The 24,313-nt window shown below is 48.6% G+C and overlaps 1 protein-coding gene across 1 annotated transcript in view; it reads left to right on the top strand.

Moving 5' to 3' along the window:
* The first annotated feature begins 666 nt into the window (after nucleotides 1-666).
* Nucleotides 667-24,313, top strand: part of TMEM123 (transmembrane protein 123) — a 41,291-nt gene continuing 17,644 nt past the window's right edge. The window contains exons 1-2 of the mRNA XM_007520741.3: nucleotides 667-1,031; nucleotides 7,064-7,123. Coding sequence (XP_007520803.3) covers nucleotides 935-1,031; nucleotides 7,064-7,123 — 157 coding nt within the window. The 5' untranslated portion in view covers nucleotides 667-934. The remainder of the gene's footprint in view (nucleotides 1,032-7,063; nucleotides 7,124-24,313) is intronic.

The following is a 24,313-nucleotide window of genomic DNA, read 5'->3' as shown; positions in this document are numbered from 1 at the left end:
ATAACTTTGGTGGTGTGGCCTTGATGGTCTTAAATCTGGGACAGTGCATGGTGGTGGAGGTGTCGCTGTGATAGTAAGTGCCCTGATCCGGGGTGTCCTGCACTAGTTTGGGGCAGGTCACCTGGGGATATGCATCCAGAGGTGAGAAACCCCGTGGACAGTCCCTGCTTGGGAAACAGACAGAGGCAGCGGGTATTCTGCACCGCGAGCCAGGAGCTTTCTCCCTGTGCCGGGTCACTGCAGGCCCACCCCTGAGCTCCGATCCCCACCCGAAAATTACTCTTCAAAGACTTCCTTCCGGGCCCAGCAAAACCCAGAGCGCTCGGTTTCAGAAGAGGCGATCCTGCTCACTTTTACCCAAACAAAACTTCCGAAAAGAAAGGAAACTGCGTGGTGGGAGTTCAGAGGCCAGGCGACCCGCAATAGCTGGGCTGGTCTCCACCGCCTGACCACAGGCCCTACACGGCGAAGGCCCAGCCCCTGAGACCAAGCTCCGCCTCCGACTCCAAGCCCCGCCCCACGTTGTCTCCCGTCCCTGCCTGCGAGCCCCACCCGCTTGGTGGCTCCGCCCCGAGTCTTTTTACCCGCCCTCGATCACGAGTCACGCTTGCGCGCTGGCCCCTCCAGGCCCTCAAGCCACGCCCCACCGTAAACCTGGGCCGCCCTTTGCCTCGCCACCGCGATCTGGCCCCGCCCCCGACCCGCCGTGGCCACGCCCACTTTGGCGCGTTCCCTTCCAGGACCGCGCGCCCTGAGTGCTCAGTGGGCACCGCGGCGGGACGCGGGCGCGAGCTGCGGGAGGGAGCCGAGTTGGAGCGCAGCCGGAGCCGGAGCCGGAGCCGGAGCTGAAGCTGAGCGCCCACAGGGGCCGCTCTCCCTCGCGCCGTCGCCGTCAGCCGGGAGCCCACGAGGCCGCCGCGTCCTGCGGGGAACAATGGGGCTGGGCTCTCGGGGCGTCTGGGCCATGGTGGCCCTGGGGGTGCTGCTGGTGATGGCGCTGCTGAAGGTCGCGGTGGACCAGGATGCCTCGGGTGAGTGCGGGCCTGGTCTTACGCGGGAATTTCCAAGTCGTCTCAGTTGCGGGGCACAGGGGGTGCGGCTGGGTAAACTGAGGCCCAGCCTCCGCTTTCTCGGGGGCGACACCGAGGTGCAGCCCCCGCAAGGAGTAGCCACCCCCAGCTCCCGCCCAAGGTGCAGCCCCCCCCAGGAGCAGCCCCCTTAGCTAGCTCATGACTAACTAGCTAGCTCATGACTAACCCCTAAGGTGCAGCCCCCGCCCTAAGGTGCAGCCCCGCCCTAAGGTGCAGGTCTCCCCCTAAGGTGCAGCCCCCGCCCTAAGGTGCAGCCCCCGCCCTAAGGTGCAGGTCCCGCCCTAAGGTGCAGGTCTCCCCCTAAGGTGCAGCCCCCGCCCTAAGGTGCAGGTCCCGCCCAAGGTGCAGCCCCCCAGCTCCCGCGTCCTGCGAGGGCAGGGAGGGGGCCGTACCCCGGGTGTTTGAAAACATCTGGGGCGGTTGAACAGCTTTTTCCCATTTCCTGCCCTGCGGTTGGGGGACCTCTCAGGATGGTGCAGTAGGATGGTGACTGACAGTCCAGGGGGACCCCCCAGGTGTTTGAAGTTGAAGCTTGTGGGCTGCGCTGCGGCGCAGGTGCGGCTGCTGGAGAGGGTGAGCGCTGCACCTGCGGGCAGGGGGGCGGCCCGGCCCTCTGGGGGCTTTAAAAACCACTGGCACCCGACTTGGGAAGGAAGCTCAGGTGCTCTGGTGTTTCCTCTCTTTCTACCTCTCCACTCATATGGGAGGAAAAAAAAGTCCTTTTTTGGATAAGACCTGAAAACTTGCAATTTGTTGTACAAATTCTGTTTCCTCGTTGTCAGCTGTTGGAGAGACCGGATCTCCGAAAACTTAGTAAACCAGGATGAATTGTTACAAAGTGACCCATGTCTCTCATGGCTTTAAATTCTATCCACCCGCTGTGTATTTAAACTTAGATTGTGTGTGTGTGTGTGTGTGTGTGTGTGTGTGTGTGTGTGTGTGTGTGTGTGTCCCCCGCAAGAGAGAAAAGTAATTAGCAAAACCAGCAACATCTGCTGTAGCTGGAATGATCTGGGGACATTAGACAATGGCAGTTTTTGGTTCTGAGTTTTAACAGAGAAAGAGTGCGTGTGCGCGCTTGTGTGTGCTTTCCGGGAGAAGGAGGCAGAGAGGGAGGAAAAGACACTAGAGCATAAAAGCTCCCTTCAGTGCTGTGGGGGCTGGGCTTGTCTGCCTTTCATTGTTGTTTGCTGAATCGCAGGTGTGGCATCTGATTTTGCAGGCCTAATTTTCCAATTATGTAGGAAAAGAATAACCAGTGATGCCAATGTATTTTCAGTGTTCTGGGATGACATATTGTAAAAGTGAACAATCTGAACTGAAAGTTTTATCTTGGTGGTGGTTCTACTGTAGAGGAGCTTTGACTCTAAGAATTGATGTCCAGGGAGTCGAGCTGTAGCACAGTGGGTTAAGCGCACGTGATGCAAAGTGCAGGGACCGGCGTAAGGATCCCGGTTGGAGCCCCCGGCTCCAAACCTGCAGGGGAGTCGCTTCACAAGCGGTGAAGCAGGTCTGCAGGTGTCTGTCTTTCCCCCCCCCCCTGTCTTCCCCATCTCCATTTCTCTCTGTCCTATCCAACAACAACGACATCAATAACAACAACAATCACTACAATAAAACAAGGGCAACAAAAGGAAATAAGTAAATGTTTAAAAAAATTAAAAAATAAAAAAGAATTGATGTCCAGGGGGAGTCGGGCGGTAGCGCAGCGGGTTAAGCACGCAGATGGCGCAAAGTGCAAGGACTGGCGAAAGGATCCCGGTTCGAGCCCCTTGCTCCCCACCTGCAGTGAGTCGCTTCACAGACGGTGAAGCAAGTCTCAGGTGGTGAAGCAGGTCGCAGGTGTCTTTCTCTTTCCCCTTCTCTCTCCATTTCTCCAACAACGACAAGATCAACAGCAACAACAATAACTACAACAAGAGCAACAAAAAGGGAATAAATAAATATATATTTTTTTAAAATTGATGTCCATTCCTACAAACTATAATGTCACATTGGCACTAGCACAGAAGGCAGATCTTGAAAGGGATTTTCAAGAAGGCAAGTTCAAATTCTAGCCTGCACATGGCAATGTAGATTCTGAATAAAGTCACTGTGAAGTATTTTGAAGTGTGATTTTTGTTTTTTTGCCTGTTTTTTTATCACTGGGGCTCGGTGCCTGCACTATGAATCCACTACTCCTGGAGGCCATTTTTCCCATCTTGTTGCGCTTGTTGTAGTTATTGTTGTCATAGCTGCTGTTGTTGTTGTTGGATAGGACAGAGAGAAATCGAGAGAGATGGGGAGACAGAGAGGAGGAGAGAAAGACAAGACACCTGCAGACTTGCTTCACTGCTTGTGAAGTGACCCCTCTGCAGGTGGGGAGCCAAGGGATAGAACCGGGATCCTTATGGTAGCCATTGTGCTTCGCGCCATGTGCATTCAACCCGCTGCGCTACTGCCCGACTGCCAAAAAGGGCAAGTATTATAACTGACCAAGGCATTGAATGGAAAATAAAAAAAAAAAAAAATCCAAGAACTGAAATAGATCCAGTAAGGATGAATTTCCTCTCTTAACTGCCCACCCACTGGCCCCTTATGCCTGAGAGTCCCTTTAGAAAGCCCCTGTTATCTGGAGTTCCCCACAGGTTGTAAGCACTTTAACTGGGACTTGCCTAAGATTTGACAGATGTAATTTGTAGCCGGAAGTGACTGTCCTGACACACTTATTTGAACTCTTAGTTATTTCTGAACCCACCTGAATTCTTCCACTATTGGTCAAGCAGTCAGTAACACCCCCCACCCCTCCAAAAGTTGCTCAAGGTGGACTTCTATCATTTGCCAGAAAGAAACCTGAGTAGCCCTCCCTCCTCTCCTTCCCTCCCTCCATTTATGTCTTTGGTTACATTACCAGGAGATATCCTGCTGCTGGTTTGCTAACTTGTTTATAGTCTTATCCTACCAAGTCTGAAGATATTTGTGAAACTATGAAGCAGACTGTATCAGATGCATTAAAGGAAAAATTTCAATAACTTTTTTTATATTCTCTTATAAGAATCTGGGCAGTGATAGCATTGTGGATAAAAGTAATACCCATCTGTGGTCCGAGAGGTTGCGCAGTGATAAAGCTTTGGACTCTCAAACATGAGGTCCCGAGTTTGATCCCTGGCAGCACATGTGCCAGAGTGATGTCTGGTTCTTTCTCAGAAATAAATAAAATCTTTAAAAAAAAAAAAAAAAAAAAAGGAAAGAAAAAGAAACTAATACCCACCTGAAAATACCACTTTATGAAACACAGCTTAGTGGCTGCATGGTTATTTGAGAATATGGATTCCAAATTCTCAACTTCACATGTGTGAAATCACACGTGTTATTAGTTGTTAACTTTAAATTAGAACACTTAAGTCTAATCTACTAAATGGGGAGAAAAAAAAAACAAAACTGAAGCTCCAAACGGATGATGTGGACCTCAATTTGGGCTGTCTGAAGTTCATCTGCTGAATAGGAGCCATGAAGTGCAACCTAGAGCCCACCTTTCCACAAGACTGCTAATGGGGGTGGGTGGGAAAAATATTTACAAATTAAGAAAGAAAAAAAAGAAAAGCGAGGCTAGACAGTGCACACGTTATAGTGCACAAAGGCCTGTGTTTGAGGCCCTGGTCCCCACCTGCAGGGGAAAGCTTTGTGAGTGGCGAAGCAGTGCTACAGCCCTCTCCTCTTGATTTCGGACTCTCTACGCAATAAATAAAATAAAGATAATAAAAAAAACTAAAAAGAATATTTTAAGAAAGAGGATGAAAGAAATAAAATGAGTTATGAAAGCTCTGGTATGAGTGTTAAAAATCATCACACTTTGGGGAGTCAGGCATTAGTGCAGTGGGTTAAGTGCATGTGGTGCAAAGCTTAAGGCGCGGCCTAAGGATTCTGGTTCGAGCCCCCAGATCCCCACCTGTAGGGGAGTCACTTCACAGGCAGTGATGCGGGTATGCAGGTGTCTATCTTTCCCACTGTCTTCCCCCTCCTCTCTCCATTTCTCTCTGTCCTATCCAACAATAATAACTACAATAATAAAAAACAAGGGCAACAAAAGGGAATAAATTAATATTTAAAATTAATATTTAAAAAATCCTTGGCCTTTTTGTGGAGATTCCACTTCCTTGTCATTTCTTAGCCCTTAGGACACAGAATCACTATTGCCTTCCCACCGCAGGTTCTTCATAAACATTTGCTGGAAAAAGAAGCAAAGGTCTCAAGACTAGAACAGTCATTGCTTCTGTTTTCTTTCTCAAGCAAAAAAAAAAAAAACAGGAAATGTTCTTGTAGGAGTTAACGGCAGGGAGGCAAAAACAGGGCACTCTTGTGGTCTTCCAGGAGGCAGAAGACACTGCCACATGGTGATGGAGATATGTGGGTGGTGGACGGGTGGTGGATGTGTTCTCCTCATGCCTGGGGGCAGAATGGAAGCCGCTCACTAACAGTTTGAACAGTGTTGTGAGGTAGAGAGAGAATCAAAGGATGACCTCTGGGTTTTGGGGATCAAACAACTGGTAGTTCAGCCAGTGGGAAGGCTAGAGGAGAACTAGGTTTTTGATAGAAAAATCAGCAATTCCATCTTGTTATTCACAAGGACAGACTTTGAAATCAGACAGCCTAGTTCGTATCTAGACTGTGCCGCTTACTAGCTGGGTGGCCTTCCTGTCTCAGACGTGGTGGAGAGTTTCATGGATGCTTAAGCAGCTCACTGGCCCCCCTCCCTGGGCTGGCATACAGTAAACACTTCATATTGACAATTAGTTGCGACTTGAAACTAAATGCATCTGTATGATCTACTGACCTTGATCCCTTGACAAATGGATTAAAGTTCCATCAGAGAGGTCCTTTAAAATTTCTATTGCTTTTGCTTATACATGGGAGCAAGGCATGCTATCTTTGTAAAAAGTTTGCAGTAGTATACTTGCTCTCTTCCTGTATGGCCCATGCATGTAATCTTCTAATTGGGTGAAAAAGAAAAAAAAAAGTCCCAGAATGAATAAGCCACTATAAAAAGTTGGTTGACTTGGACACAGAATTCTTCTAAACTTTTTTCAAGTCTTTGTTGTCCTCACCAGTGCTTCTCTGGGTCTTTACACTTGTGTGATTCTATTGCTCCTAGAAAACTGTTGTTGATTTTGTTGTTTTCTGAGGCAGGAGAGTGGAAAGATAGAACAGCCCTGCTCTACCACAGGTGAAGCTGCCTCTTTGCATTGTATTACCACTTGTTGACAAGGGGCTCAAAGCCCCAGGTGCTCACACATGGTAAAGTGTGTGCCCCACTGGATGAGCTGGCTATCTCTCAGCCCCACACAACCCACATCACAAGGTACCAGGTAAAATGAAAAGATGTAAGACTTGCTGTTAGAAATGAAATCCTGCTCAGTTCATCGGCTGTCCACTGTGTGAAGCTTGAGGTATTGGTTGTGCAGACCCAGAGGCACCTGTGGATAGAAAGGGACCTTCCCTGGATAGTCCACTCCACTCAGGAGAGCAGAGTTGTCAGTAGCAGAAACAGACTTCTCCCACCCACTGCTGTGTCCTTTGGCAAAGCTTTGTACTCAGCCAGTAGCAGGCGTGTAGCAAGTACTAGGGAAGTGCTTTTTGCCTTGCAAAGTACAACAGAGTAGCAACACAGCAGTAGCTTGGACAGTGCACGGCTTTGCCAGGTGTGCAACCCAGGTTTGAGCCCAGCCCTCACTGCATTGACGGAAGCTTTGGTGCTGTGGTCTCTTTCACTCTTTCTTTCTGTTCTCTGTTTAAAGAAAGAAAGGTACAACGATACAGTTGGGGGTTGTTGACAGTTTCATAGCAGCAGTGGCAAAAGTAGAGCTTCCGGTGGAATAATCTACCCTCCCCAAAACCACCCTTAACCCCACAGGGCCCCAAAGCAGCATGTTGCTATGTTCTTCCTTAAATATTAAATGCTCATTCATCAAAGGGTATTTTCTCTATTTTTATAGGATCATCAGCCACCAGGAATACTGTACTTCTAGAAGATCATTCCAATGGCAACCTAACTGGTGAGTTTTTTTTTCAATTAGTGATTTACAAACTTAGAAAATAACAGGTCCAATTTCACACCATTCCCATCACCAGAGTTCTGTATCCCCATTCCCTCCATAGGAAACTGCAGTGGTCCCAAGGTCTCAGATATGGGCTGACTACTACTTAGAACTAGCTGTCTATCTCTCTCTCTATTTTTTTTTTTTTTGCCCATCATTTCTGTAGTCCTGCCTTCTCTCCTATTTTACGTCACACCTATCACTACTTTTGAAAGTCCTTCCTTTTTTTCCTCTTTTCTCTCTGGAACTGATGAGTTTTTCATGGTTCTCCTCTGTCAGCAAACATATAATAGCAGCAGGGAGAGCAGGGCAAGCTAGTACACTGACCTCTTTTAATGTGAGTTGTTCATTCAATGTTTAGTTCCAAAGCCAGCTTCTAGGGCTACACTTATTGGGCATCAGCAGATGGGAGTCCATGTGATGGGCTCAGGCAGAGATGACAATAATCCCAATGCTGAAAGGAGTCTGTAATTTCATGCTGAGTTTGGAAGCACGTGTTAAGTGTAAAGAGCTCTGTCCTTCGATATGAAACACGAACCAAGGCCCAAGTTGATTGGTCTTGCTGGTGAAAGAGTCGATCTCAGCTGGCCAGCCATGGCTGCCTCAGTTTCCCTCTGTGCAGTGTGAGGAGACTCATTTCTACTGCTACTCAGACTTGAACAATTGAGACAGTTGCTAAAAACTCTTACTGTGCTTCTCATTTGAGACAAAGGGCTTTCTTCCTTGGAATCTCAAGGTCACTAGCATGGAAAGCTACAGGCTCCAGGGTCCAGGACAGAAATACCCATAGTAAACTTTTCAGACATATTTTTGTAAGCAATGTTTAAATTACTTTATTGTCTTGATTCTTCAGAGTTAACTGCAATGAAAATTAGATAAAGTTATCTCACAGGCTCGGGAAATGCACAGCTGATGTACTATCTCTCCGAGCTTTATATAAAAGATAATCTACCTAAAAATTGGTTTAACTGAGGTCTGGGAGGTAATACTGGATAAAGCATCAAGTACTCAAGCATATACCTAAGGGCATAGACCAGAGTGATGCTCTGGTTCTCATTCTCTCAACAATAAATAAAATGCATCTATTTTTAAATTGGTTTGACCTTGGTTTGCAATATTTTACAACTTGAGAGTATATGTGCTTAAGACTCACCACATCCTAATATTAAATCCATTTAAAAAATTTTAATGTCAACAAGTATTTATTGAGTGCCTAATGCATTGACACACAGTAGGTGCTAGGATATAAAGTGAACCCAGGCCTGATTGGGGGTGGGGGCTGTTTTGTTGTGACAAAGTATGTGTAACAAGATTCACTGTTAAACCATTGAATGTCATTCAGTCTCTCTGTGTTCTGCAGCTTTGTAGGTTTTCTCACCCATTGCTCCCTGTGCCTCACAGACTCTCTCGACTTAGCTCTGTCCTTTCTTCACACTCCCTGCCTTTCCTGCTGGCTCATGCATTGCACAGTCAGGATAGACTGTGGTTCTAGTCTCAATAACTGTACAGAAAGTCTGTCACTGGGGTGTGGGGAAAGACAAGTCAGACTATCCCAGTGTCTCGTGATAGCTGTTGAACAGTTGTGAGTGGAGTTGGGTTTTTTCCCCTAATAAATCAGGTGTCTTTCCTTATTGGCCTTTATTGAATCTTAATTCTGTACTTTGAAGTTTTTTGTGTTTTGTTTTAGTTACCAGGGTTATCACTGGGGCTTGGTACACGCACCATGACACCATTACCAGTAGCGTTTATTATTTTTAGAAAGAGACACCTGCAGTGCTGCTCCATCACTTACGAGGCTTCCCCTTTGCACATGGGGGCCAGGGGTTTGAGCCTAAGGCCTTGTGCATAGTAACACGGCACTCTGCTTTACTATTAAATATTAACTTTGACCCAAGGAGGTGGAGGGTACCCATAGCCATATGCATAGCCAGCATTTCTTGACAGCCCCCTGCGTGCCAGGCACCTCTGCATTCCTCAGCCTGACAGAGGTGCGGTTGGTCTGCTTCTGTTCCTCACAGGGGGAAACTGAAGCCCACGCCACTTATGAAACTTGCCCGGGATCCCACAGTCAGGGCTTGGTGCTCAGTATCTTGGATTCTAACTCTTGTGCCCCCTTCACCACACTTCCTGAAACTACGTGCAGCCTGACTTTGGAATGGTTCACAGAGCCAGAGTTGTGCCATACACGCGTGTGAGACCCTGGCTTCAAGCCCCTGCACCCCATTAACATAGACTACTCCTCTCCCTCTGACTCTAAGAAAATAAGATGAAAATGCCTTATTGGTTTCAGCAGAGAAATACCACTCTTGATACCTCTGTGAATGACTATTAATGCCAGTGCAATAGGTCGAGACCAGCGAGACAGGTATTGAAAAGAAAATGTATTGTTATTCCTCTTCTGTCCCCGGAATCTTAAAAATCCTTACGTGATAAGCACTTTAAGGCTCTGTGCTAATATTCCTTCTTTCTCAGCAGCAGCAGAGCCTTCTGTTGATGCACTGCTTTTTGAACAAACTGTTGACCCATTTCTTTGGTGCTGTTTATTCAGTGGTTTATTTGGCTCCAATCTTAAAAGGAAAATAACATCTTTCTTTGGGAAACTTCCTGTGTGATGTGTATTCCAGGAATGTTTTGTAGGAGAAAGAGGAGACTGCCGGTAATTCTACTCAGGCCATGAGGTGTTTATTGCTTTCCCAGGACTCCCCAGAACCGTTCTGTCTGTCTTGCATATTGGTCTCCCTCTGTGCTCTGGGAGTGTGGTCTGTGTGACTTACTCGTCCACACACCCGACACTGTGGTAGAGCGAAGGTGTGTGCTTAGGGTGCTTAGCTGAATTGTGGGCGAGCACATACTTAGTCACGGCTGAATCACCTCCTCAAAGCACTGCGAACACTGTGTGCACTTGCCTGCACAGAGCTCCTGTCTCACCTGTGACTGCTTCTTGGCTTTGTGTGAATTGTTTACAGAATGAGACAGATATCTGAGGTTAAAGAAACAGACATCCAGGCTGCTGTTGGCTGTACCACTGAATCAGAGGTAGTAGCTGTGTTTTTATATAGCTTCATTATTTGGCAACAGTCACAAAAAATATTTATTTATTTGCTGGGTAGAGGGAAAGATAAATCGAGAGGGGAGGTGGAGATAGAGAGGGAAAGAGACAACTGCAGCACTACTTCCCCACTTAGGAAAGTTTCCCCTGCAAGTGGGGACCGTGGGCTTGAATCCATCCGGGTCCTTGTTCCTGGTGACGTGCACTCTGTTGGGAGCGCCACCACCTGACCCCCGTCACATTCTGGCGGCGTTCTTGTTGATAGGCATTTGTTTGTTGCATTCTCAGCTTGCAGAGGAAATAGTTTCCCATTTCATGGATAATAGAAGGTATTATTTTGGATGTTTTTAGATATTTTTTACTTTATTCAATAAGACAGAAATTGAGAGGGGGAGGGGAGGTAGAAAGGGAGCCCCCCTCCCCCAGATGGGGACTGGAGACTTATATCCAGGTCCCGGCACCTGGTAACATGTGCACTCACCTGGGATGTGTTTCTTCTTAAGTTTGTGTTTATTTACTACATAGGAAAGTTTCAGGGAGTTGGGCAGTAGTGCAGTGGGTTAAGCTCAGGTGGCGCAAAGCACAAGGACAAGCGGAAGGATCCCAGTTCAAGCCCCCATCTTCCCACCTGCAGGGGAGTCACTTTACAAGCGGTGAAGCAGGTCTGCAGGTGTCTTTCTCTCCCCCTCTGTCTTCCCTTCTGTTGGGTAGTATGCCAGCCCCCCCCCTTCTGTCCCTAATCCTGCTTAACTAAGCACCGGCATGCTTGTATGGCATTGGTTTGATCCCACTCAAAGCTGCCGTCTATTTACATAAATCACTAAGCACCACCCTCCCTCCAGGGCATTGGTGGTTCTGTGGTAGAATTCTCACCTGCTCCACCCCCTCTCTTTGTCACATCCTGTTTCCACCCTACTTGGAGAGTATAAATACAGCTGCTCTTCTGATTAAACACACTTGGAAATTGCTTCCTGGCTCCAAGAGTTCCAGAGTGTTATCTCCTGCGAAGTTAGTACGGCACGAGTTCCTGATCCCTCTCCCACCCACGCAGCAGCCTAGATCGGCTCCAGTTGAGTTCTCTCCAACCCAGAGAGCACTTGCTCAGGAAGACGCACCCTCAGGCTATCCCGGCACCCCTCCTCTCTTCGTTTCTCTCTGTCCTATCCCACGACAACATCAGTGGTGACAACAATGATGACTACAACAATTGAAAAAAGGGGGACAACAAAAGGGAATAGACAAATATTTAAAAAAAAATGTTTCACATGGAGCAAAGCGAGATAGAGAGAGGAAAACAGACAAGCCAAAGCAGCACTCAGTACATGTGATATCACGAGTGAAATTAAAAACTTCAGACATGAAATTCTAATGTTACCAAAGTTGAGTCACTGTGGACCAAGAGATGACACAGTGGATAAAATGTTAGACATCTGGGGCAGGGTGGTAGTGCAGTGGGTGAAGTTCACATGGCGCAAAGCATAAGGAATGGCACAAGGATCCCAGTTCTAGCTCCTGGCTCCCCACCTGCAGGGGGGGGTCGCTTCACAATCAATGAAGCAGATCTGCAGGTGTCTGTCTATCTTTCTCTCCCTCTCTTCATTTCTCTCTGTCCTATGCAACAACAGCAATGATAACAATAACAATAAATACAACAAGGGCAACAAAATGGGAAAAAATGGCCTCCAGGAGCAGTGGATTTATAGTGCAGGTACTGGATCCCAATGATAACCCTGGAGGCAAAAAAAAAACAAAAAAACTTGGACATTTGAATATAGGTTTTGAGTTCAGTTCCTGGCATTGCATGTACCAGAGTGAAGCTCTGGGTCCTTTTCCCTTCCCCTCTCCCCACCTCCTCCTCCTTCTCATGTTAATAAAATATTTAAAGTTTGAGTCATAGTGTAAAGAAGACACACGTGGTTTTTCTGGCAGGGGGCTAGCAAGTGCCTGAGGGAATGTGACAGGGTCAGGCTGCAGAGCAGGTCTTCTTAGAGATCAGAACAGCTGCTTAGTACTGCTCAGGATATAGTCTGCTCTGCTGAACTCTGGCTTCTGGTGGTCCTGGGATTTGATCCTGGAACCTGTGGTGCTGCAGGCATACAGGGTATAGTCTTGCTAGCTTAGCATTGCTTGAAGCTTGAAGCTCTTTCTCTTCTTGGACATTATTTGTACAGGCCTGTTCAAACTAGTTAACCCTCCTCTGTTCTACCCCCATAGAATTCTTTTGCTGGGTAACTAATTTATATATATATACAATTTATTATTTATTTATTCCCCCTTTTGTTGCCCTTGTTTTTTATTGTTGTACATATTATTGTTGTCATCATTGTTGGATAGAACAGAGAGATATGGAGAGAGATGGGGAAGACGGGGAGAGAAAGACAGACACCTGCAGACCTGCTTCATCGCCTGTGAAGCGACTCCCCTGCAGATGGGGAGCCAGGGGCTCGAACCCAGAACCTTCTGCTGGTCCTTGCGTTTTGCATGTGTGCTTAACCCACTGCTCTACTGCCTGATTCCTTTTTTTCATATTTTATTTATTGGATAAAGGTAGAGAAATTTAGAAGGGGGAGATAGGGAAAGAGAAAGAAAGAAACCTACAACCCAACTTCACCACTCACGAAACTTTCCTCCTGCAGGTGGAGACCAGGGGCTTGAATCCAGGTCCTTGGTTATGGTAACATCTGTGCTTAACCAGGTGCACCACCGCCCAACCGCTGCTGACCCATTCTCATTCACCTTTTTGGGTGATTAGCAGACTTGTTTCCACCCAGACACAGCAGAGGTGTTAGCAGAAGAGCCTGAGTTGTATTTAGCTTTCTGCACAAGAGGACAGTGGGTTGGCTACTCAGATCATCCTTGGTTATGATTTACTACAAGTCTTACTGAAGTGGAAACAATCCACCAGGTGCATAATCCCATATTCCATACTAACTTTCTGTATTTGTTTGAGGTAGAATGTCGTGTGTGTGTGTGTGTGTGTGTGTGTGTGTGTGTGTGTGTGTGTGTGTGTGGTGTGTGTGTGTGGTGTGTGTGTGTGGGGGGGGGGGTGGTGTGTGTGTGTGTGTGGTGTGTGTGTGTGGGGTGTGTGTGTGTGGTGTGTGTGTGGGGGGTGTGTGTGGGGGTGTGTGTGTGTGGGGGGGTGTGTGTGTGGGGTGTGGTGTGTGTGGGGTGTGTGTGTGTGTGGTGTGTGGGGTGTGTGTGTGGTGTGTGTGTGGGGGGTGTGTGTGGGTGGTGTGTGTGGTGTGTGGGGTGTGTGTGTGGGTGGTGTGTGTGTGGTGTGTGTGTGTGTGGGGTGTGTGTGGGGTGTGTGTGGGTGGTGTGTGTGGTGTGGGTGTGTGTGGTGTGTGTGTGTTTGTGGTGTCTGTGGTGTGTGTGGTGTCTGTGTGGTGTGTGGGGTGTGTGTGTGGGGTGTGTGTGGGGTGTGTGGTGTGTGGGTGTGGTGTCTCTGTGGTGTGTGGGGTGTGTGGGTGTGTGTGTGTGTTTGTGGTGTCTTTGTGGTGTGTGGGGTGTGTGTGTGGGGTGTGTGTGTGTTTGTGGTGTGTATGTGTGGGGTGTGTGTGTGGGTGGTGTGTGTGTGGTGTGTGTGTGGGGGTGTGTGTGTGTGTTTGTGGTGTCTGTGTGGTGTGTGTGTGGGGGTGTGTGGGGTGTGTGTGTGTGGTGTGTGTGGTGTGTGTGTGGGGGTGTGTGTGTGTTTGTGGGGTGTGTGTGTGGGGGGTGTGGGGTGTGTGTGTGGGGGGTGTGTGGGGGGTGTGTGTTTGTGGTGTGTGGGGTGTGTGTGTTTGTGGTGTGTGTGTGGTGTGTGGGGTGTGTGTGTGGTGTGTGTGTGTGGGGGTGTGTGTGTGGTGTGTGTGTGTGTGGGGGGGGGTGTTGTGTGTGTGTGTGTGTTTTGCCTCCAGGGTTATTGCTGGGCTCAGTGCCTGCACCATGAATCCACTGCTCCTGGAGGCCATTTCTTTTTTCCCCTTTTATTGCCCTTGTTGTAGCCTTGTTGTGGTTATTATTGTTATTATTGATGTCGTTCGTTGTTGGATAGGACAGAGAGAAATGGAGAGAGGAGGGGAGGACAGAGGGGGAGAGAAAGATAGACACCTGCAGACCTGCTTCACCGCCTGTGAAGTGACTCCCCTGCAGGTGGGGAGCCGGGGGCTCAAACCAGGATCCTTACCCCAGTCCTTGTGCTCTGCGCCACGTGCACTCAACCCACTGCGCCACCACCTGACCCCCTACCCCCGTTGTGTGTTTTATAAGTGTTGTATGAAGCATCCCTGTGCCCAACCACTGTGAGGAACTCTTCTGTATTTAGCCACTGTACCACCTCTTGGCAAAACTCATTTGTATGTAAACGACTTTTTCAACTCCTCAAAGCCTGCTTGGGTCCCACTCGTGCTTTTGTGTTCACACAAAAATGACTGGAAATTGCTGACAATGTTTTGTCTGTTCTTATTTTACATAGAGAACGAGGGTGGGAGGTGAGAAACCCAGAGAGAAAAGGAGAGGCCCCACAGCTCTGATAGACCATCACCATCCTTGGAGTTTCCGCTGGTGCAATGTTGTCTCCACCTTGGCTCAGTACACACTGTCTCCTCACCTTCCGCTTTCTGATCTGAAGGAGTGGAGAATTATTTTTTTAATGGAAGTATATAACCTGCCATGCTCGCTCTTGAGAACCACTAAAGTCTTGCCGTGATGGGTAGGGGGTGGCAGGCAGTGCCAGCAGTTGGAATTGTGAGGGAATCGCCTTGCTTGATCTTGAGGGTTGATAACAGAGAGGAGGGCTTCATCTGGTCCCTGTCTTGGCGAGCCTCTCCTTGAAGCAGCCCCTGAATTCTAGAAAGGAATTCCTTCAACCACTGCGGGGTAAAATATGTCTGATGCTCTCCCCCCAGAAGCTCTGGTGATGGAGACCCGCCTGGTGAAGGGGTGTGGTGCTGACAATTTTTAAGATCAGATTTGTGCCTCCAGGAATGAAAGCAGAGCAAAGATGGTGCAGAGTCATGTTCACTTAACTCAGGGAGCAGATGCTTGCCCTCCGCCAGTCGCTGTGTTAGGCCTGACACATAGGGTGGTGGACGAGACAGACGCCCACCTGCTCTAAAGTCTATATACCCTGGGAAGATACGATCTCCGTGAGGAAACAAGCGGCCAGAGCTGATTCTGGACTGTCAGCTTATAAATAAACCAGGTCAGAATATACATGCAGGAATAGGCAGCACAGGACCCAGGAGAGAGCAGGACATAGCTTACCTGGCTGTCACACCTCGCCACATGTGGGGCCCTGGCTCTGAGCCGCAGCTCCACACGGGGGTCGTGCTGTGGTCTCTCCCTCTCTCTACCCCACTGTGTGCACATTTTAATACAGGAGACAAAGACAAAGCTCCTAGTAATAATGAGACAAAGGCTGGGGAGACAGCAACACAGGCTTTGCATGCCTGAGGCCTCTGAGACCTCAAGGCAAACCCCAGCACCATGAGCCAGAACTCACCGGGCCTCTTCTGTCTCTCACACTCTCACTCTCATAAAACCAGTATTTGCTAATATAATGCATCTGTGCTCTAGACTGTTCATGCCTGAGGCGCAGAGGTGCCAGGTTCAGTCCCTGACACTGCCATAAGCAAGGGTTGAGCAATGCCCTGGCTGCGTGTGCTTTTCTCCACACTCCTCTCTCCCCCATTCCTTCCCCTCACCCCCACTCTTCCTTCCTCTCCCCCTCTCAGTAAGATAAAATAAGTTTCTAGGACCAGTCAAATAGCTCAGCCTGCTAGAGCCCTTTGCATGCCTGAGGCCCCAGAACCCACAGAGTTGGATTTCCTGTCCCACCTTGTGCCATAGCTGAGAATTGCCCTGGTTCTATCTTCCTCTCCCTCCTCTCTCATAATTTCATAACAAATAAGTGAATAAACAAATATTTAGATGAAACAGTAATCTTTAAAGGGGGGGTTGCCCAGAGAGGACATTCAGTGGTGTCCTCTTGTACATGAAGCATCAGACCAAGTTATCTACAAGAAAGAGCGAGACTGTGACCAGGAGAGGCAGCTGCTGGTGAGTGGGCAGGGAGGAGGTGGGGGTGCGGGGGCAGTTAGCGGCAGAGCAGCAAGCCCTGAGGGCACCGGGTTACTGGTGCCAAGCCCTGAGACAGGATGGGGGCTGCCTGGTCCACACAGGAAATGAGGGCACAAAGACACCTTCAGTGACTTCCATTTGAAGACAACAAACACATAGTGGAGCTGACTCTAAGGTGGGCAGGGCAACTTCCTGAACTTCTCCAGGACTGTTAGCTCCTCAGACGAATCCTAGAGGGATCTGTTTTGGGGGCCGGAGACAGCTCACCCAGCGTAGCACACGCATACACTCGGCCATGTGTGAGGACCTGGACTTGAGCCCCCAGCCACATGGGGGCACCGCACAAAAGGGGAGGATCAGGAGTGGTGGAGCGGTGCTGTGTGTCTTTCTCACACCCTAAGAAGAGTCTACTGGGCATGGTGAAATTGTGCAAGTATGAAACCCTGGCGGCAAAAAAGTATATTTTACATATATATACATATACATACATATATATATATTGGGGCTGGGTGGTAGTGCAGTGGGTTAAGAAAGAGAGAAATCAAAAGGAGGGGAAGATGGGGAGAGAAAGATAGACACCTGCAGACCTGGTTCACTGCTTGTGAAGTGACTCCCCTGCAGAGACTTGAACCTGGGTCCTTACAAGGGCCCTTGCGCTTAGTACTATGTGCACTTTAACTGGCTGCACCACCACCTGGCCCCCTTTTCTTTCTATTTGTATTAGATAAGAGAGATAGAAATTGAGAGGGGAGAGAGACAGAGAGAGAAGAGAGGGGATCGGGTGGTGGCGCACCTGGCTGAGCACACATGTTACAGTGCACAAGGACCCGGGTTCAAAGCCCCCAGTCTCCACCTGCAGGGGGAGCTTTGTGTGTTGTGAAGCAGTGTTGCAGGTGTCTCTCTGTCTCTTTCGTTCTCAGTATTTCCCTTCCTCTTGATTTCTGGCTGTCTATATCCAATAAGTAAATAATAAAAAAGTTAAAAATAGAGAGGGGTGGGGGTCGGGCGGTGGGTTAAGCGCATGTGGCGCAAAGCACAAGGACCGGCGTAAGGATCGCGGTTCGAGCCCCCGGCTCCCCACCTGCAGGGGAGTCGCTTCACAGGCGGTGAAGCAGGTCTGCAGGTGTCTATCTTTCTCTCCCCCTCTGTCTTCCCCTCCTCTGTCCATTTCTCTCTGTCCTATCCAACGACAAACAACACCAAGAATGGCAGTAGTAGGGGGTCGGGCAGTGGCGCAGTGGGTTAAGCGCATGTGATGCAAAGCGCAAGGACCGGCGTAATGATCCCGGTTTGAGCCCCCGGCTCCCCACCTGCAGGGGAGTCGCTTCACTGGCGGTGAAGCAGGTCTGCAGGTGTCTGTCTTTCTCTCCCCCTCTCTGTCTTCCCCTCCTCTCTCCATTTCTCTCTGTCCTGTCCAACGACGAACAACATCAACGGCAATAATAATAACCACAAGGAGGCTACAACAGCAAGGGCAACAAAGGGGGAATAAAATGGCCTCCAGGAGCGGTGGATTCATGGTGCAGGCACCGAGCCCAGCAATAACCCTGGAGGGAAAAAAAAAGAGAGGGGAAAGAAAGGGATACACCTATAGACCTGCTTCATGGTTCATGAAGCATCATCCTCTTTGCAGGTGGGGAGTGGGGGGTTTGAACTAGGTCTTTGCACATGATAATGTGTGTGCTTATTAGCTAGATGTACCATCTCCTGTTCCTCCCCCCCCCGTTCTTTCTTTTTGTAAATGAAAGAGTATATTGCAGTGCTGGAGATTGAACTTGTATCTGTCAGGGCCTGTGCTATAACTTGCCCAGTGCTGATATTCTAAACAATATGCACCTTCATAGTCTCTGCACCTCCCAGGATAAAACACTAAACTGGAACTACCTTGGTGTTTTCTTTCTTGAAGTGTTACTCCATCCTAACATAAAATAGAACAGAGCAAAATGCTCCCCACTCTGATCAAGAATGCATGTCATGCGGAGTCGGGCAGTAGCACAGCCGGTTAAGTGCAGGCGGTGCAAAGCGCCAGGACTGGCATAAGCATCCCGGTTCGAGCCCCCAGCTCCCCACCTGCAGGGGAGTCGCTTCACAGGCGGTGAAGCAGGTCTGCAGGTGTCTGTCTTTCTCTCCTCCTCTCTCCATTTCTCTCTGTCCTGTCCAACAACGACGACAACAATAGTAACTACAACAATAAAACAACAAAGGCAACAAAAGGAAATAAATAAATAAATAAATAGAATGCATGTCAAGGTGACAGGAGCATTTCAATCCATGCTGAGTCTTGAAGGTTCAGAAATGCAGAACTGAGGGGCAGGGCAGTAGCCCAGCGGGTTAAGCACACATGGCACAAAGTGCAGGGATTGGCACAAGGATCCTGGTGCGAGCCCCCTGGCTCCCCACCTGCAGGGGAGTTGCTTCACAGGCGGTGAAGCAGGTCTGCAGGTCTTTCTCTCCCCCTCTCTGTCTTCCTGTCCTCTCGATTTCTCTCTGTCCTATCCAACAACAACAGAGAAAAAAAGTGGCTGCCAAGAACAGTAGATTTATAGTGCAGGCACGAAGCCCCAGCGATAACCCTGGAAGCAAAAAAAGAAAGAAAAGAAAGACAGAACTGAGTAACAGCCCGCAGGGTGAGTCCCAGGGAAGTCCAGACACTAGAAATTGCCAGGCTTGTGTGGGGGGGGTATGGAGAGAAGAGGCCATGACGAGGCTTAGCTGAAAGACATGATGGAACACGCACTAAACCCAGAAAGCAAGCAGAAATCTCACATGCAGTGAGGTGGGAGCAGCAGCAGAAACAGTTGTTCGGGAATTTTTTTAATACCTCATTCCCTTTGCAAATCCAACCGGGGGGAAGGGTGGCCCAGGAGATGGTGCAGTGGTTAGAGTGCTGTATGTCTGAGCATGAGGGCCCAAATGCAGTCCCTGGCGACACGTGCCAGAGTGATAGTCTGGTTCTGTCTATCATTAATCCATCTTGTTTTTCATATTTTTTATATTTATTTATTTCCTTTTGTTACCCTTGTTTTTATTGTTGTAGTTATTATTGATGCCGTTGTTGTTGGACAGAGAGAAATGGAGAGAGGAGGGTTAGACAGAGGGGGAGAGAAAGATAGACACCTGCAGACCTGCTTCACCTCCTGTGAAGTGACTCCCCTGCAGGTGGGGAGCCAGGGGCTCGAACCGGGATCCTTACTCCGGTCCTTGTGCTTTGCGCCACCTGTGCTTAACCCACTGCTCTACCGCCCGACTACCCCCCCCCTTTTTTTTAAAGTGAGAAGTGAAGGGCTGGGCTGTGGCACACTTGGTAGAGCACTCACATTACAATGCACAAGGACCCAGGTTCAAGCCCCCAGACACCAACTGCAGTGAGGAAGCTTCACAAACAGTGAAGCAGTGCTGCAGGTGCCTATCTATCTCCCCTTCCCTCTTGATTTCTCTGTCTCTTCTCAATAAATCGAAAAAGAAATGATTTTTTCAAAAGTGTTTTTTAAAATGATGTAGGGATAAAATATGGCTTCACCCAACATCTCCCCAAAGTAGCCAAGTCCCAGAGAGAGGTCCTTGCTGACTGAGCAGGCTGTGCAGGCCTGGCTCATCAAGGGTCCCTGGCGGGTCTGAATCCTGATGGAATAGAGAGTGGACACTCATCTGGGGCTGGTTGGACACTGGTGTTTCTCTTTCTCCTCAAGTGCTGTTTTCACAGACTGTCAGAAGGCCTGTTCTGCCCTCCTGACTTCTTTGAGACTAAAGCTGATAATTTATCCCACCGTGCATAGTCATATGGAAAGATTTCCCAGGAATGCCTTCCCAGGGGGTAACGTTCTTAGGAAGAGCCTTGGATGCTCTGCTGAGAGTCACAGCAGAGACAAGTGCTGGGTCATTAACTGAACTTCATCTTCTGTGCGTATCTTTTTATTCCTAGGCACGTCTTTTTGTTTAAAATGTATTCGAAAGTAAAAGGCAGGTATATACATAATGACATTTAAAAGGTATAAGTACATGAAGCCAGCCCTCTTCTCCACGAGTCCCGCTCCGCCCTTCACCCCACAGCAGTGTCAGGAGACAGCCCCACGCCCCCGTGCAGGACCCTCCCTTTCTAGCCCTGCTGTGTGCACAGAGCCTGACATCTATTTTCTGTTGTGATTTCTTTGTTCCTTTGGTTATTTATATTCCGCACATGAGAGGAACCACCTGGCAATTATCTTTCACTTCCTGATTTTACTTGGCAGAATAACCTCAAGTTCCGCCCATATTTTCATCTTTTTAATTGTCAGTTGAGTGTCTAATTCAACTTAAAAAAATCATTATCTTTATTTATTGGACAGAAACAGCCAGAAATTGAAAGGGGAAGTTAGAGGGGGAGAGAGACAGACACCTGCAGACCTGCTTCACCACTTGTGAAATTTTTCCCCCTGCAGGTGGGGGCAGGGGGCTCAAACCCGGGACCTTGCGCACAGTAACGTGTGCTCAGCAGGTGCGTCACCACCCAGTCCCCCAGCTTTTCTTTAATTTGCTCCTTGGGTTATCTCTGGGGCTCAGCTGGAACTGCAGCAGCACCCTGAAGCTTCCTGCCTACTATCACTCCATTGCGGTGTCTGGGTCTCACCTGGGCCTCTGTGCATGGCAGTGTGTGGACTCCACTGAGTGGCCACCTCCACCCCCAACCCCTCCAACCTCATCACTAAATTCTGTCTCTGGGGGACATTCAACTTGTTTTCATGTTCACTTATTATGAATAGTGCTGCTGTGGTTACAGGGTAGAAGGAGAGAGGCTCAGCACTAGAGCTGAACTGTGTGTGGATGGTGAGACCCAGCCACCACATGGGAGTGATTGTAGACAGGCACTCCCTCCTTTGCTCTCTCCGTCTCCGTCTCTCACCTTCCATCAAGAAAGGCTACTGGGAATGAGAGTGGGTCTCAGCGGCCAGAAAGGTGACACAGTGGCTGAAACAGTGGACTTAAAAGTATGAGTGTGGGGAGCTGGGCAGTAGCGCAGCAGGTTAAGCGCATATGGCGCAAAGTGCAAGGACCAGCCTAAGGATCCCGGTTCGAGCCCCCAGCTCCCCACCTGCAGGGGGGTCGCTTCACAAGCAGTGAAGCAGGTCTGCAGGTGTCTCTTTCTCTCCCCGTTTCTATCTTTCCCTCCTCTCTTGATTTCTCTCTGTCCTGTCCAACAACGACAGCAAGAACAATAATTGTGATAATAACAGCAATGATGAACAACAGGGACAAGAGGGGAAAAGTGGCCACAGGAGCAGTGGATTCATAGCGCAGGCACCAAGCCCCAGCAATAACCCTGGAGGCAAAATAAAACAAAATAAAATATGAGTGTGACCCCTGGCATCACATTTCCCAGAGTGATGTTCTCATTCTTGCCCTCTTTTTGTTAACAAATTTATGGTTTGGTTTGGTTTTCTTTTCTTTTTTTTATATGTTTATTTATTCTCCCTTTTGTTGCTCTTGTTGTTTTTAATTGTTGTTGTAGTTTTTATTGCTGTTATTGATGTCATCATTGTTGTATAGGACAGAAATGGAGAGAGGAGGGGAAGACAGAGAAGGAGAGATGACACCTGCAGACCTGCTTCACCGCCTGTGAAGCTACTTTCCTACAGGTGGGGAGCTGGGGGCTCGAACCAGGATCCTCATGCCGGTCCTTGAGCTTTGCACCACCTGCACTTAACCTGCTGCACTTCGTCCGACTCCCTTGGTTTTCTTTTTAACTGCCACCACAGTTAGTGCTGGGGCTTGGTGCCTGTATACCACTGCCAGTGACCATTTTTGTTTGTTTTTCTCCTTTATATTTGATAGAGCAGAGAATTGAGAGGGGAGGGAATAATAAAGAGGGAGAGAGCCGGAGAGACACCTGAAGACCTGCTCCACCACCCGTGAGGCTTCCCTCCAGGGAGTGGGGAATGGGGCCTCCAGCCTGGGTCCTTCTGCATCATAGCCCCAGTGTGCCACTGCCTGACCCCAGTACATGTCTTTGTGATTAGATGATTCCCATCAAGCCTTTTCACTTTTTTCCAGACTGAAACTTTCTAGTGATTTACTAAATTACAAAATAATGGGGGCACATTTCACACCATCCCCACCACCAGAGCTCTGTGTCCCCATTTCCTCCACTGGAAACTGCAGTGGCTCTTCCAAGGCTACAGATAATGGGTTGATGATGGTCACATCATTTCTACAACTGCCTATATATTCCTCCATTTTTTCTTTCTTTCCTTTCATATATATGTTTTACCAGAGCCCTGCTCAGCTCTGGTTTATGGTGGTGCAGGGGATTGAACCTGGGACTTCAGAGCTTCAGGCATGAGCGTCTCTTTGCATAACCATTATGCTGTCTCCCCCTGCCCTCCCCCAGTTTTCTATGGCCCTGCCTCCTCTTCTGTGTTAAGTCATAGCTGCACCGGTTACTACTTTTGACTGCCTCCCCCCCTCCCCCGTGTCCTGATGGAGTTGGAGTTCAAAGTCCTGTAGCCACCGTCCCCTAACATGTCTTCCCTCTGGGAGGATGGACCAAAATTCTTAATGGGGTGCAGAAGATGGAAGGTCTGGATTCTGTCATTGCTTCTCTGCTGGATATGGGCACTGGCAGGTGGATCCATACCCCCAGCCTGTTTGTATCTTCCCCTAGAGAGGGGCAGGGCTCTGGGGAGGTAGGGTTCCAGGACACACTGGTGAGGTCATCTGCCCATGGAAGTCAGGACGGAACCATAGTAGCATCTGCAACTTGGTGGCTGAAAAGCAGTAAGTTATGAGGACAACTGTTTAGTAAACAGGAACCAGAAAGTAGGAATAGAACAAGTGGAAATAGAGACTTTAGGGTGGTAAAAAGCTAGAAAGTATTTTAGGTATGTTCCTGGGGGCCATCATTTTAGTGTTTTTTGCTTGGGCTTGACAGCTTTTATCAGGTGGGCTAAAGAAATTGGGAAAATGTAGTCAGAGTTGAGAATAGGAATAGAAAGCTGCATCAGGGCAGAGTAGCTCCCAGACTTAAAGTATCTGAAGTGGTCAGGAGGTGGCACAGTAGGTGAAGCACTGAACTCTCAAGCATGAGGCCCCAAGTTAATTCCATGGCAGCACATGTGCCAGAGTGATGTTTGGTTCTTTCCCTCTCTCCTCCTCTCGTTCTCATTACTCAATAAATAAAATCTTATAGAAAGAAAAGACTAGGGCGGAGGGTAGATAGCATAATGGTTATGCAAACAGACTCTCATGCCTGAGACTCCAACGTCCCAGGTTCAATCCCCTGTACCACCACAAGCCAGAACTGAACAGTGTTCTGGTAAAAAGTAAAAGAAAAAGAAAGTAAAGACTATAAATACAGTTCACTGTTTCCCACATCAGTCTGGCCCAGGGCCGGTGTGCATTCCCATTCAGCACAGGAGCCTGTGCAATCTCTGCACCCCTGGCCGTTGGAGCTCGCAGTCCACGGCCACAGCCGGTAACATTCTAGGCTGCACTCATCTCAGGACCTGTCTTCCTCGAGTGGCAGAATATCTTGACCCAGCCTCCCTTCAGAAAGTGGGGGCAGTCCCTACCATTGCAGCTTTAGAGTGAGGGCAAGGTCCTGAGAAGTCCCTGAAAGGGCCTGTGGTGACATTCCTGATGGAAGTGACCAGTGATGATGGAGAGAGGGGGCTGTCAGAGGTCCAGGCCCATTGTATCTACAGGAGAATCCTAGGATTCCCTGACTTGGGCCCCAGGCTGACTTTTTCAGATAGAGGAGAAACACCATAGCACTGAAGTCTCCCTCTTGACTCTTTAAAGTGTGGCAAGAGAGAGAGGAAGCAACATTACAGAAATAATGGGGGCGGGGGAAACAGCATAATGGCTATGCAAACAGACTCTCATGCCTGAGGCTCCTAAGTCCCAGGTTCAATCCCCCTTACCACCATAAGCTAGAGCTGAGCAGTGCTCTGGTGTTTCTCTCTGTCTGTCTCTCTCTCTCTCTTCATCTCTCTCTCAAAAATAATAATAATAAAATAAAATTAAAAAAAGAAATAATGGAATATAACTTGTCTCTGCTGGGTCCC

The sequence above is a fragment of the Erinaceus europaeus genome, chromosome 20 (assembly GCF_950295315.1).
Source record: "Erinaceus europaeus chromosome 20, mEriEur2.1, whole genome shotgun sequence".
Taxonomy (NCBI): domain Eukaryota; kingdom Metazoa; phylum Chordata; class Mammalia; order Eulipotyphla; family Erinaceidae; genus Erinaceus; species Erinaceus europaeus.
The sequence above is the reverse complement of the archived record's forward strand: the minus strand, read 5'-3'. Positions and strand labels throughout refer to the sequence as shown.